The following is a 14,815-nucleotide window of genomic DNA, read 5'->3' as shown; positions in this document are numbered from 1 at the left end:
CGCCCTCGATGCCTCAGCCCTTGGCCGACCATGTCACGCATGACATGCAGCGACTGCTTTTTTACTCGAGCAGCGCTCAGTAGTTTACGTGCCACTTCACGTGCATCACGGGGGCCTCGCCCTCGATGCCTCTGCCCTTGGTCGACCATGTCACGGATGTCACGCATGACATACAGCGACTGCTCCGAAACTTGGGCAACGCTCAGTGGGTTACGTGCCATTCCACGATCAGCCCGTGAGCCACGCTCGGGACTCCTTTCCGATACACCGTTGGTGTCTACCTACTCGGACATTCCAATGTCCAGCACGTTGACCGTCTCGGTCCACTGCTCTCGCCAATAGCGCTTTTGTCTCCTAACAGAGGTGGATTCATGACTCGCCAAAGCTACACCAGGAGACGTGCGCGTAGCGCCCAAGGTCTTTGACACAATAATCATAAGCAAGACATGCTGGTTTGAATCTTTTACGTCTGATTCCCATGAGGAATTGCTATAATGACCAAGAACTTAAACGAAGCTATGAATTCGAATTTGAATACATTAGTAATTTCACTACAGTTAGGTACTCATTTTTATCGAAAAGGAAAAATGCTTCTGCTATGGCACGAGGCGCTGGGGTCAGACGATGAACAAGCAGAGGAGAACGAGCTCTGCGCTCGAGTTTTATATTTTCAAAAAGATCGCGGTGATAGTGCGGATCTCTTGCAAAGTCTGCATTTCATCCAGGGTCTCCTTATGTTTGTACGGATGCTGCGATGCAAAGGCAGGGACGGAATGAAGACTGGGTGGACACCCGACTGGGCAAGTGTGACGCTCTCTAAAAGAAAGTTTTTTATTCAAGAAGTAGAGCCGCAGATTTTCATGGCACTGGTGTGTGACAAGCTGAGAAGTTGCCTATGATGTTTAAGTATTGGTAAGCTGATTACTCTTTGTTGTTGCAGGGTGTGTATCCAACAGTGGAGATTGTACGACTTTGATTAAGTTTCGACATTTATTGCGAGTTAATTATCCGTTTGTTGATATCGTCAAGGTAGAAAGATAACAAATCTGGTTATAAAGCTTTAGTTCAAGAACTGTATGACATGTTTCGACTATTTTACGGAAGCTTTGGCAGGTGGGTTGACTGTATAAAGTGTTCTAGAGTATGGATGACTAACTTTCTTGCAGTAATTTACGCATGTTGCCGTGTACTGACAAAGGCGAGAGGATTGACGTAAATTTTACAGACGGGATGGACCTCTTGAAAGAAATTGGCTTGCAACAAAAGCGGCTGCGAAAGCTTCGACTGGATATTAAAAACCGTACGGAGAGTGACGACGCCGCTGAAGATATAAATTGTAGTAACGCTGCGTCCGAAGTGCAGAACGAAATATACAAAACAGAAGCTGAACTTAAAGCTCTGCAGGCACTGTCACCGGCATCAATACTACAACAAAAATGTAACATTTTCTTTCCGACATTGCTTCAGGCTCTCGACACTAGTGGATGTTCTGGTCTTCATGAGCTGCAAGGCCTTGGGTACTTTCCAATGGATCAAAATACGTTCCTATCAGTGCAGCTATTTGTTAATGGCTTTCAAAAGGAGTTCAGTAGTGCGGGAGAATTTCAAGTTGAAAGCTCAGCATTATTTTTTAAAGGTAATCTTTTATGGACTTCCATAGACACGGCTACGATGAAGCTCTTATACAACTTTCTGCGGCTTCGAGAAGAACGTGGAATGACTTTGATACGAAGTCGTGATAATAACGAAGTTGATCAAGTTAATGTAAACCAAAATTTGAAGAAGCCATTTGACTCCGAGTTGTGGATGGCTAATGCATACGAAGATACGTTTCGTCCGATTTGGTCAAGCAAGCTGTCCTATGCAGAATGCGATGTCGTTACTTTAACAGCAAAGAATACTCCGTATCAGCGTAGGGCTGCTCGTTCGTTGCACAAGCAGCACCCTGTCTCACTGACAACGTTTTTGTCGGAGATGCAATCATCTTCAAGTACTGGTCTTGCTTCCATATCATCGCCAATTGCTTCACTATCGCATTCTTCTTCTTCGTTCAAGCCATATGGCGAATCCTGGAGCAATAAGGCCACTTCCAAAGCTTTAGTAAATGCAATGAAGGCTCGAGCTCGACCTACATCCTATCAGAATGGTGGCTTGTTGCGCAGGGACGGACAATTTTTCAAAATTTCAAGTGCAAACGAAGAGATATCAAGCCAAAGAGCTTTCGATGACGCCAAAGCGGTGTGGAGCCCACACATTTTTCCTCTAAGCGATGCATCTGTGTCGTCTGCAACGAAAGGAACGATGCCTAGACATCGAGTAGTGCTGTGGCATGAAGAAGATCTCACAATAATGATATTGTTGTCCTTTGATAAAATGCGTAAGGAATCATCCGATGAATCAATAAGTGCTTTGGCCACCACTTTCAAGCGTCTAAACGACTATTTCGAACACCAAGAGAGATTTTTGAATCTGGCTCAGCTCATCTTAACGCGCTTCAATGCCACATATACTCCTGAAAAGAAGTAAGTGATAGAGCATGCGTATAAATTCACAAATGCACTGACACAAGTTGTGCTGAACTGTAGCTTGCCGAACCGTTCTCCCCTTCCTCCATTTCTGTACATTAATCGAGTTAATCTTGCGTTTCGGATGCGAGGCATACCACGCATATTAAAAAGAGCGAAAGATGACTTGTTTCCAATACCTGTGAAGTTACTGGCTCATTACTTTCCTGCGTCGACGTTAGCATTACTTAATGAGTTTCATGCGGAGCTTCACAATTCTTCAAGCGCTGGTAATCGCGAGATCTGCGTACGTACACGGCACGCTGGCTGGGTACTTGCTAAGAAATCAGAGACATCGCATCGTGAACTTTATGTCTTCTTTGACAACAAAATTTCCTCTGTTTCCAACCTTTCAGGTAAGCGAGCAACTTGCAATTCACGATTTGACCAAGTAGCTTAATTGATTGTCACGATTTTCAGATTCACTTCAGATGCTATTGCACGACCAATTCGGAAACGTATTTTTCTGAACGTGGCTGGTATAGTATAACGCCTAGAAGTGTGGTTCTGTGACACGCATGAAAGTTCGTCAAGTCGATCCACCACGCATCAGTAAATTGCCATGGATTTCATTACGTGACGCTCAGGACGAGGCGCTGTGGCTATTTATCTGTGCTCAGAGCTGGAGCAAGTTCAGATTGACGTGTTGCTACATTTGACGTACCACTTACTCTCAGAGAGACTTAAGTGCATCTTATAAAACGCGCGCTGCTGGTATGCGCTCATTCTGGACCACATAACGAAAGGACTGAGTAATGCAGGCGATCATGTCAAGATAATTCGAAAAGAGCACGTTTTTGCATCGTAACATGGAGGTGCATACTAAATTTTGCAGACCGCCAGCCGTCTGAAGAGATGCGCATCATGAAATTTTAGCGGTTTTTGACGGCCAAGCAAGAAGGTGTTGACTTCATCATCACTTGTCCTTTATTGACGTACCAATGGATCGCCGACTGCAAGACCGCATTCCGATTTGCCAAGAAATCTGCAGTTATAACTACTTCTGTTTACAAGGTAGTGAAAGACAAGAATACCAGATAAAGTGCTTGCAGCCTGAAAGTGATTTACGATCGAATGTGTAGCTGTGCGTCTGTTTATCACCCATCTCATGGTGAAAACGTGACAGCATCTGCTGGCTTTTGGCATGATTTTAATGCCGCAATCAGCGCGGTTTCTTTAGCAGTCAACGGTGCAGTGGTCTACTGCTGAGCACCAACAGGCTCTACATATTTTCTGGTCCTACTGTCAATTCACATACATTGCCTAGACTGCTCCATGGGACGGTAGACGGCGTTAAAATTGCACCAGTCCTGCTGAAAGGAGCTGTCTGACGATTATCGCGCATTCAAGCCAGCGTGCTGAGCAATTTGGCACTCCACAAATTGAAGAACGTGCTCTTCAGCTGTATTGAAATTGATTTCGTGGTCACTTAAAAGTGCTTGAAAAATATGTTTACGGCGTTCAGTTTCAAAAAGAGCTGAGATATACGCCATGCTGTCATTTATAGCTGGCGGATATGCGTAACTAAAATTCTTCTGACGAAGGTAAAGCGTCACCAATTGCAGGCTAAGTTGCACTTTCATTGCGAGTTGCAATCTTGAGTTGTACCTTTCAGAATTTGTCTTAATGAAATGAGTCATATACCTGAAAATTTAAGTAAATCTAAGCTTATCGTTTCATAATCACTGAGTGTGGCTGCGTGGCATTTAATTGATAAATTTCATCAGCAAGATCATCATGAATGAGCCAGCGCGTGTGCAGACCCGCTTGACGAAGGAGAGCGGCCCTAAGGTTACTGGTGCTGCCAGTGAGGCAAAGATTGGCGGACCCTTCACGCTAACGCCAAACCCGCCCTTTGTAGCGGCTCGCGTTGCCGTGTACGATCGCATCATGGCAGAGCAGAAGAAACAGCAGGAGGCGCTAGCTGCCAAGCAAACACCTATCAAAATCACTCTTCCTGATGGTGCCGTAAAGGAAGGAATAGCCTGGAAAACAACACCCTTGGACGTGGCACTTGGAATCTCGCAAGGTCTGGCCGACCAGGTTGTTGTGGCACGCGTCACCTACCGTGGTAAGCCCGAGGACCCTTTCAGCGTCACTGCTGCTGATGTGGATGGCAATGAAGCTAGTGATAAAACTAGTGACGCTTGCTGCGGTGCTGTAGCTGACTTAAGCGAACTATGGGATGTATTTCGTCCACTTATTGGGGATTGCAGACTAGAGTTGCTTAAATTTGACGACGCGGAAGGCCGCATGGTCTTTTGGCACTCAAGTGCCCATATATTGGGTGAAAGTCTTGAGACATTGAAGGGTGCACATTTGACTATCGGTCCTCCTGTTGAGGGAGGGTTTTATTATGACTCGTATATGGGTACGGAGACGGTGCCGGAGAGCGACTTGAGTGTCATTGAGAAAGCTTGTCTCAAGGTTGTGAAGGACAAACAAAAATTCGAACGTATAGTTTTGACCAAAGAGGAGGCGCTTGAAATGTTTGCGGATAATGTCTTTAAGACGCAAATCATTTCGACCAAGATACCGGACGGTGGAAAAACCACAGCCTATCGCTGCGGTCCGCTCATTGATTTGTGTCGTGGTCCACACGTACCTCATACTGGCAAAATCAAAGCGCTGGCTGTCACGCGTACTTCAAGCTCCCACTGGCTTGGAAAAACTACTAATGATGCTTTGCAACGTGTTTACGGCATTTCATTCCCGGACAAGAACCAAATGAAAGAGTGGAAGCATTTTCAGGCTGAAGCTGCTAAGCGTGACCACCGCCGTCTTGGTGTGAGTGAAGAGCTCTTTTTTTTCCACTCGCTCAGCCCTGGTAGCGGCTTTTGGCTACCACACGGCTCCGCTATCTACTTTAAGCTGCTTAAATTTATTCGAGAGCAGTACCGAGCACGTGGATATACAGAAATTATCACACCTAATATCTACAACATGGAACTGTGGAATATTTCGGGTCATGCTCAGCATTACAAAGAAAATATGTTTGTGTTTGACGTTGAGGGCCAAGAGTACGCTCTCAAACCCATGAATTGCCCGGCTGCATCACTCATGTTTGACTTTCGTCAGCGTTCGTATCGTGAGTTACCCATCCGTCTCGCAGACTGTGGCGTGCTGCACCGAAACGAGCTTAGTGGTGCTTTAACCGGACTCACGCGTGTGCGTCGCTTTCAGCAAGATGATGCCCATATTTTCTGCCGCGATGACCAGATTAAAAAAGAGGTGCTCGATTTTTTGACGTTTATGAAGTATGTATATGATGTCTTTGGTATCCACTTTTGTCTGGAGTTGTCCACCCGACCTGAGAAAGCTATGGGCGAGCTGGAGCAATGGGAGCGGGCTGAAAAGCAGCTAGCCGAAGCCCTCGACGAATTTGTTGGCGCTGGCAAGTGGGTTGTGAACCCAGGCGATGGAGCTTTTTACGGCCCAAAGATTGATATTATGATCACGGACGCATTAAAGCGTCAGCACCAATGCGCCACTGTGCAGCTTGATTTCCAGCTACCAATTCGTTTCAACCTCAAGTACCGCACGGACGATGCTGAGAACTTCAAGCGCCCGGTAATTATTCATCGTGCTATTTACGGATCACTAGAACGATTTGTCGCTGTTTTGGTTGAGCATTACGCTGGCAAGTTTCCGTTTTGGTTATCGCCGCGCCAGATACTTATTGTCACGGTAGGCGCTTCATTCGTAGATTACGGGTATGAGGTTAAGGATGCGCTGTTCCGTGCTGGCTTTGACGTGGAAATTGATGACTCGGGTAAAACACTGAATAAGAAGATTCGCGAAGGCCAGATGGCTCACTACAATTTCATTTTAGTTGTTGGTGCGCAAGAAAAAGATACACGCTCTGTTAACATCCGAACTCGCGACAACATGGTGAGGGGTACTAAGACTCTGGAGGAGGCTATTGCCATGTTTAAAGAGCTAGAGGTTTCCAAAGCAGCCGATGAGTAAATAGTGTTTTGCGGGTTGAGAGATAGGCGTGAGGAGTTGTTTTACCCAAAACCATTTACGTGGTTTTAGCTGGTGGGTGAGATGTCTTGCCATTCTACAGAATGACGTACATTTTAACACAATTGTGCTGAGTTATTGATACATTCATTGTCCCTATTGAATTTGAGCGCCAATATTCGTCTTGCTACGTGTGGAATTGCCCGTGGCATTTGGTGCTACATCCTCTGCCCTAATAACTACATGAGTAACAAGCTAAAAGAAAATCTGGATGATAAGAGCGTGTTTATTAAGATTTTTTTTGGATGTAAAAGAAACTCCAAAGATTTATTAGTCTTTCTCTCAAATGCGAAAAATTCATACTCGAAAAATCATATTTTTCCTACGTTGTAATATCGTAGCTGACAATCCTCTTTCGATTATCTGCCATATCAACATCATAGACACAATGTCGTTTCGCCTCCATCAATTTAGTGCACGCACATGTTCGTAATGAACGGTTTTCGCAGCTGCTACTTTGTCTAGTGACCAATGGGCACGTTGCATGGGAGACCATGTGCTATTATTAATTAATAATACTATTCTACAATAGGAGAATATGTCCAACCACTAGGAAATCCGCTGCCGACGACTCACTTATATTGATTCTAAGAATGGGTAACGCTGCTGCCAAACAAACTGAGGCACAGGCTCCACCAGCACCAGTTAAGACCGAAGAAAAATCATCAACGCAAAAGCAGCCATCCTTTCGTGTTCTATCTGCTGGTCAACGCTCCATTACATTTGACGAGCGAGTGCATCTCCGCGCAAATGCGGAGGCTCGTGCGGAGCGTGTGATGCTCGGTCTTGGAGCCACATCAGAGTTTCGCCCGCTACAGCGCGCTGCTACGTTTGATCCTCGTCTACGTTCGGAAAAGCAACTATTAACGGTATCCGATGTGATGCACCGACGCTTTTTTAATGCTCGCGAGCGGCGCGTGAGTGCATGTGCTGAACGCAATTTGTTTCGGATCGCCGAGAGTGATAAGGAACGTCAAGAAGCTATTGTGATTGTAGATCCATACTCAACAGGCATGACTATGGCGGAGAAAGTTTTGGAACGCGGTTATCTTTGTATCTGCGTCTATTCGGACACTCTCGAGGTGACACAAGAGCGTATTGCTCATGGACCCAAAGACATGGCATCTAAATTTCTTGCAATCATATACCACGATGGAATTGTTGAGCGTCAGGATGAGACTAAAGCTCTACAGGATACAGTAGCTGCACTACGTTGTGTCAAGAATGTTGATATTATTGGTATCTTTGCTGGTGCAGAGACTGGCGTATTGTTGGCTGATAAGCTTTCGGAGCACTTCAAGCTCACTACAAATGGCACGAACGGATCGATTGCCCGCCGTAATAAATATTTCATGGGTGAAAAGGTGCGTAGTGCGGGTGTTCGTGCTGTGGCTCAGGTTCAAGCCACCAAGTGGTCGCAAGTCGAGAACTTTGTTCAGAATGAACTTTTACCCATGCTGAAGGGAGAAGATTTTAAGGTGATTGTTAAGCCTGTGGAAAGTGCTGGGAGTGATGATGTTGCGCTATGTCACTCGATAGACGAAGTACGAACGGCTTTCGGTAATATCCAGGGGAAAATTAATGGTCTCGGGCTCGAAAATCACGCCACGTTAGTGCAGGAATATTTGGACGGTACAGAATACGTTGTGGATACAGTCAGTCGTAACGGTGTGACAAAAGTTGTGGCTGTGTGGGAGTATGACAAGCGTGCGGTGAATGGTGCGCCGTTCGTTTACTATGGTGTTTTGCTGCGTGCAGCTCCAGATGGTTCAGTGCTGGCCAAAGTGGCTGAATATGTAATAAAGGTAGTGGAGGCGCTAGAAATTGTGCATGGTCCGGCGCACGCTGAAGTGAAAGTCGTCAGAGGCGAGCCGTGTCTTGTAGAAATCGGTGCACGGTGCCATGGTGGCTCTGGCTCCTACCTGCCAATTGTGATGCCTTGTCTTGGCTACAATCACGTCGATGCGGCATTGGATTCGTATTTAGACGGTGAAGCGTTTGAGCGTCTGCCAGAGCGTCCAACGGAGCTCAGGTCTCACGGTTGTGAGGCTATGTTGGTGTCGTATGAAGCTGGCAAGCTTGCAAGCTACCCTGGTAAAGAAGAGCTTGAAACTTTATCGTCCACAGTCTCAACAATGTGGTTTACGCACGTGGGAGATGAACTCAAGCCGACAATCGACATGTTTTCGACTCCTGGTAGTGTAATTATGGTCAATGAAAACGAAGAACAGCTAAATCGTGATTATGCTCGCATTCGTGAGCTTGAACACAAGGGAATGTATGCGCTTGAACCACAAGATGAAGCTGATATAGAAGCGAAAAACGCAAGCGGTATAGTTGTGGTGGTCGACCCATTCTCGACTGGTGCTGTGCTGGCACACGAGCTGATGATTCGAGGCTATGACTGCATTTGCGTGTATAGTGACCACCTTGAGAACATCGAGAGCGTGGCAAGTCTAGTGCCAGAGGGTCTAATGCTGGAGTTTGCAGCGACTGTTGCGTTTGATGGGAATCTTGAAGAGACTGTGAGTGCGATTCGCAAAGCCGCAGAAAAGGTTGCAGACAAGAAGCCGAAAATAAAATTAGGGGTTAGTTCTGCAATTCGCGCAGTTTTTGCCGGTGCAGAACTCGGTGTAAAGCTTTCAGATGCTCTTATAGACGCACTAGGACTACAAGGAAATGTCATGAAGCACGCGAACGCAAGACGCGACAAATACCTAATGGGCGAAGTTCTCCGATCGGCTGGTTTGCGTGCAGCAAAGCAAGTGAAGGCTACGACCTGGGATGAGGCTGAGAAGTTTATCACACAAGATCTCAAGCCGGAACCCTTCGAGGTGGTGCTCAAACCCTTGGAAAGCGCGGGCACAGAGGACGTTATTCTTTGTCTATCTATGGAGGAAGCAAGACGCACGTTTGATGGCATTCTCGGCAAGATAAACGGTCTCGGAATTGAGAATGAGGCCGTCTTGCTTCAGGAATATCTGGAGGGCGACGAGTATGTAGTCGATACTGTAAGCCGCGACGGGGAGCACAAAGTCACTGCCATCTGGAAGTATGACAAACGTCGCGTGAATGATGCCGCATTTGTGTATTTTGGACTATCCTTGGTGCCAGCAGAGGGGATCGTTAACGAAATCATTGACTATCAATTTCAAGTTTTGGACGCTTTGGGTATTCGCAATGGACCCGCGCATGGAGAAGTGAAGTTTTGTCGTGGGTCGCCGGTACTCATTGAAGTTGGTTCGCGCTGTCACGGTGGTGAAGGTGCTTGGGTACCTATTGCTAATATTTGCGTGGGCTACAATCAAGTGACAGCAACTATCGACAGTATTTTGGTTGCTGAGGCTTTTGCCAAGCTATGTGACCGGCCTCGAAAATTGCTTGCTTATGGCTGCGAGGCGATGCTTGTGTCGTACAAAACAGGCGTATTGAAGAGCACGCCTGGCATTTCGGAAATCGAAAAGATGCCTGCTTTTCTAAAGAAGGAAATTTTTGTTTCACCGGGGGACAATATGCGCCAGACAGTTGATATGTTTACGACACCTGGTAGCATTATGCTCACGCACAAGGACCGAGATATTCTTGAAAGTAATCTTTCACGCATTCGTGAACTTGAGGTTGAAGGATTGTTCGAGGTGGAGTGAGTGGTAGGAAATGCGAGCGACGTGCATGTTATACGTAAACCTGTCTCTTTCATTAATTGTTATTCAAATCGATATACATGTAGTTTAAAATAGTCTCATTCACTTAAGATGTATACATTATATAATCTCGTGTGTTAGACCACGCGCAAAAGTGGCAAAAGTAGTTCAAGGGGATCTAAGCCCCCCATCCTCACATCTAGAAGAAGCTCTTGAAATGGATTCCTTACGGATGTATACGAAATAGACTGTGAAACCACCGAAGTGGTATATGTTGTGGAGGATGAGCTGAGCTAATCGTCCGTAATGAAGACACTACTAGAGCTGGTGGGGAGTCAGCGGTCATCAACTCACCACTACCAGGAAACCGGCGCTCTTCGGCGTGAGGATGAAGCTACGATATCTTCCGTCAAGGACACCGGATTGCCCAAAATGTACCTTGAGCAGAGACTGTTAATCGAGGTCTCACCCTTGGTCGCCAAGAGAAGAGACATGTAGGTCCTGTGCCAGAGCCGGCATAGTGGAAGGGCGACTGTAAGTCACGAGTGGAAGGATCGGTTTTTACGATAAAAATCTGGATTATTCTTGTCACGATGTAATAGTACTGCAAAGGCAGCGTACTGTGTGACAGACCCACCGTGCGGAGCAGGAGTGCAGCGGAGCTGCCATAGCTCTTTGCTTAGAGGAAGCTAAGCTAAGGTCACCGACCTTACGTTCTTTACAAAAACCAGTGCGAGGCCTCAAAGAGTATTGAAAACCTTAACCAACGTAAAAAGACTCTTCCGTTCAAATTGAAAATGTATCTAATTGTTTTAGTTGCGGCAGACCCGTCAATTTCTGATTTTTTTTGGTTTTCTAGTCAATACAGTAATACCTAATTAATATAGTAAAACCTATTTAATATGCATAACTACTGGCAATCCTTCCACGTAGTAGCTTCTTGTTACGGTTTAGCTACATCATTGCGTGATCGCACCAGCTCGTGTAATCCACACTCTCATACAAAGGTACGTGTAACCCCGTCACTCTCTTCCCCATTTAAATTGTAAATACCCACAATTCCATTTCACTGTCGCCTCGTACGAGGCTCGCGTGTCTGAGACACCGTTACGTCCCTAGGACCACATTCTCTGCTCATTGAGCCCTGTGTCTATGACACGCATAGCACCCAGCCTGGCCGGTTCCGAGGGCACCCGCGGGCAAAGCCCTTCTTCTTCTGCACGGGGTTCATCTCTGGACAGCACGCCCGCGGCTTCGCGGGAAGCACTTCTCAAGCCCTCGGCAACCGAGCGCCACACACCGCGTCCACCCCGGGCGACGATTTTTCTTTTCGAGGATTTAAAGGAAGTCGACTACGAATCGGATACTCAGTTTTCAGCATGGGAAGGCTAGAAGGATGAGGCCCAGCTCGAACCTTGCGGACACCGTGTCCGTTCCCCGATCTCTCGACTTCCGAGAGAAAGTGGTATTGTTACCAATCGCCTGGACGAGGCACAGGAGCAGCAATTCGAGGCTGCCCACAGGGCGACTCTCCGGCGCTCGTATCCTCGTTTGATTCAAGACCCTCGTGTGGAGTACGGCTTCTGCTCGGCGGATCCCCTCTACTGAAGTGAAACACGCGATCACTCGATTGTAAGCGTCTACGTAGTCGGACCCCCGGCCTCTACACCAGCTGAGCTTGATCAGCGAAAAGATCTCCGAGCTCGCTTCTTGGTACCACAAGAAATCCCAATGAATTGGTACCGAGCTCGCCTTCGAGCTCAAAAAGGAGGCGCTTCTGTACCCGGACTATTCCTGTGGTGATCGCCCCTGGCGAATCCGCTGCAGATGATGATAAGCTCTCTGAGCGATGAGTGCAGCGGCAATTGAACCTTTCCTCGCTGTCTTTCTTACAGCGAAACCACATGAGAAGTGAACGTGCGCGTAGAGCGCCATCTTAGATTTAAGTTTGCCAAATTTAAGGGGCAACGCCGATTTCATGCGTATTGTCGCCCTGCGACATATGAAACAATCCACCACGCTCCCACGAGCTCTGTGGTTTCTCAGACGGGTGTGTCTACGACCACAGCGGCTCAGGGCCAAAGCTTGAGCTTAGCTCATGGCCCTCAGGCTTCTCTGGCTACTGCCGAGAAGCGCGGGGCCGGGGCGCGCGACGAATCGACGCGTCATGACCCTTCTGATCATAGGCGTCTGCGACGTCTGGGCAGTCTTGTCGAAGTGGCACCTCAAACTCCCACGAGTTCTTGGAGTTTGAGTTTCCCCGCCACTACACAAGATATTGGGTTAGAACCTGTCGGCGAGATCGACCCGCAAGGCGTTCGACGTGGTAGTGGATGCCATTGAGATTAGTTGGTGGCGGGCGATGATGACTTGGTCGATTGCTGTCCGGTGACTCGCGATGCACTTCGAAAGTTGGAGGACAAGGTCCGTCGTCATCGGCACTCTGCCGTGCATCTTGCTGAGGTCGCCTGCCGCTGTGTGGAAGACCTTGAGAGCCTGGTGCACTTTGTGCACCGACTGCATCACGTTAAGGATTATTGCGCTCTGTCGGAGCGGCTCCTAGCCGTCGAGCAGTCGAATTTGTCACTTCTGGCGATGTTGGAGCTCCTTGCGCCGTTGGAAACGGAAATTGTTGCACCTTACGCTAAGAACTAGCTGCTGGTTCAGCTCCTAGGTTGTCGAGCGCCTTTGTACATCGCCGAGGCACCAACGCTTCCACATTCACATGCGCCGGATACCGGTATGGTTTAAGCAAGTCCACATAAAACACCGGTTGTGTGCGCATCCTTCTAGGAAGGATCAGTGTATACGCTAGGCCTCGCTTGGCCACGACCTTTAAAGGTATAATATACCATGGGTGGAGCTTTGTCTTAAAGACAGCAGAATCTGCATGTGCAGGAATTTTTAAGCCTTTGATAAAACCACGTCTCTGACCTCAACGTTTTCCAGATTTCTTCTATCAGCATATTCTTTTTGCATGTCAGGGTTTCAGCCACCGCATCGCGAACGTGTCGTAGGACACTAGGTCTGGTCATCGGCTTATTTTTGGACAATGAGGAGGCTGACATCAGCTAGCCGTTCGGCTACCCCTCCCCCACCAAGCCCTGAGCCATAAGATGGCGACGTCAGCGGGACGCGAGGATTAACAAGACCGTTCACGCAGAACGGCGTGTAGCCGGTAGACGAATGCACTGCATTGTTCAAAGCAAACTCTACGAGTGATAACATAGCGCACCAGCGCTTCGGCGTCTCAGCGCAGACGCTGCGAAGAACGTTTTCAACGACGCGATTCACGCGCTCAGTCTGACCATCAATCTGCGGACGGCCCGCTGTTGACGTAGTCATCCTGGTGCCCAGCACCCTGAAGTTTGTAGACCAATACTTACCAGTAAAGCGCTGGTCTCTATCAGAGTCAACTGACTCCGGGAATTCATGCTGTCGAAAGACACAATCGACAAACAGCGTCGCTGTACCTACACCGTCGATGGTGTCCGGTACTGCCGCAAGATGAACCATCTTGCTCGAACGGTCCACAAAGACCACCACACCCGTGTTGCCCGCCGAGTCCTTCGGCAGGCCAAACACAAAATCCATACTCATGGACTGCCAACACCCGGAGGGTACTGGTGAACTAGCCAGTGGTGCCGCCGCATTCGGAGTGAACTTCACCCTTTGACACGTCTCACATGTGTGCACATATGTGCTCGTCAATTTATACAGCTTGGACTACCAATAGTGGCAACTTACCGAGCTGTAGGTCCTCTCACGACCAAGATGATCGTTGAGTGATGTTTCTTGGGCATCATAGAGGATAAGGTATGTCAAATTCTGATCGTGAAAAACACAATTTGTGGCGTATCCGCTGAATCGGTGCTATAATACAGCAACCCGATATTCAACGAATATCGGTGTAACCGTGCGCGCAAACGCGCCGACAATTTCTTGTTCAAGCTTCCAAACTCCTTGCTCCTGAGAGCCTGTAGCAGCGCTACGCACATACTGTCACCCGCGTATACAGCGCGGATCAATTCCGTCACAGACGACGTAACCATCGTGACATGAGCAGGCTCATAAATTTGTCTGCGTGACAACGCATCAGCCAAAGGATTCTGCTTTTCTGGCTTATACTTTACCTCAAAGTTATATTATGCAAAGAATGAGAGGCACCTGGCCATCTTCTGCAAAGGTGACGCGACTGTGCCATAGTGCGTAATGACGCATGCTCTGTGTAGATCACAAATGGCATTGAGTCAAGCAGGAGCACCCTGAACTTGACAAGTGTATAATTCATCCAGGTAATTCCTTGTCGTGGACTGGGTAGTTCCTCTCTGCAGCTTTAGTCTGGCGAGATTCAAGCGCTATCACCCGATCTCGCCCCTCGGCGTCTGCTTGCAGCAGCGCACAGCCGACGGCAAAGTCCGAAGTGTCACAGACGATGATGATCAGGGTCTGGCAGTGCCAGTATTAGTGCATGCAGGAGGCTATCTTTGACCCCGTCAAAAGCCTCATGATGTTCGGTGTTCCAACACCAATCTGCATCCTTTTTAAGGAGATTGGATAATGGCCGGGCCATTTCTGCGTAGC

General features: G+C 47.7%; 4 protein-coding genes across 4 annotated transcripts; 3 read left to right on the top strand and 1 right to left on the bottom strand.

Moving 5' to 3' along the window:
- Positions 1-494: 494 nt before the first annotated feature.
- Positions 495-3,034, top strand: PHALS_11135 (Putative myrosinase precursor; the record flags this gene model as incomplete). Its single annotated transcript, XM_024726677.1, has 6 exons — positions 495-869; positions 941-964; positions 1,034-1,113; positions 1,167-2,522; positions 2,586-2,920; positions 2,985-3,034. 6 exons carry the CDS (start codon positions 495-497, stop codon positions 3,032-3,034), a joined length of 2,220 nt encoding a protein of 739 aa, XP_024577331.1.
- A 636-nt stretch (positions 3,035-3,670) lies between these two features.
- On the bottom strand, positions 3,671-4,147 carry PHALS_11134 (uncharacterized protein; the record flags this gene model as incomplete). Its single annotated transcript, XM_024726676.1, has 3 exons — positions 3,671-3,763; positions 3,823-3,874; positions 3,939-4,147. 3 exons carry the CDS (start codon positions 4,145-4,147, stop codon positions 3,671-3,673), a joined length of 354 nt encoding a protein of 117 aa, XP_024577330.1.
- A 154-nt stretch (positions 4,148-4,301) lies between these two features.
- On the top strand, positions 4,302-6,533 carry PHALS_11133 (threonine-trna ligase; the record flags this gene model as incomplete). Its single annotated transcript, XM_024726675.1, has 1 exon — positions 4,302-6,533. One exon carries the CDS (start codon positions 4,302-4,304, stop codon positions 6,531-6,533), a length of 2,232 nt encoding a protein of 743 aa, XP_024577329.1.
- Positions 6,534-7,183: 650 nt separating this feature from the next.
- PHALS_11132 lies at positions 7,184-10,234 on the top strand (the record flags this gene model as incomplete). The annotated part of the gene is made up of 1 exon (XM_024726674.1): positions 7,184-10,234. The coding sequence occupies one exon, from the start codon at positions 7,184-7,186 to the stop codon at positions 10,232-10,234; it is 3,051 nt and encodes a 1,016-aa protein (XP_024577328.1).
- Positions 10,235-14,815: the final 4,581 nt, after the last annotated feature.

This window comes from Plasmopara halstedii, assembly GCF_900000015.1.
Source record: "Plasmopara halstedii genome assembly, contig: Scaffold_526, whole genome shotgun sequence".
Classification (NCBI taxonomy): Eukaryota; Oomycota; class Peronosporomycetes; order Peronosporales; family Peronosporaceae; genus Plasmopara; species Plasmopara halstedii.
This window is presented reverse-complemented; position numbering and strand designations above follow the sequence as displayed.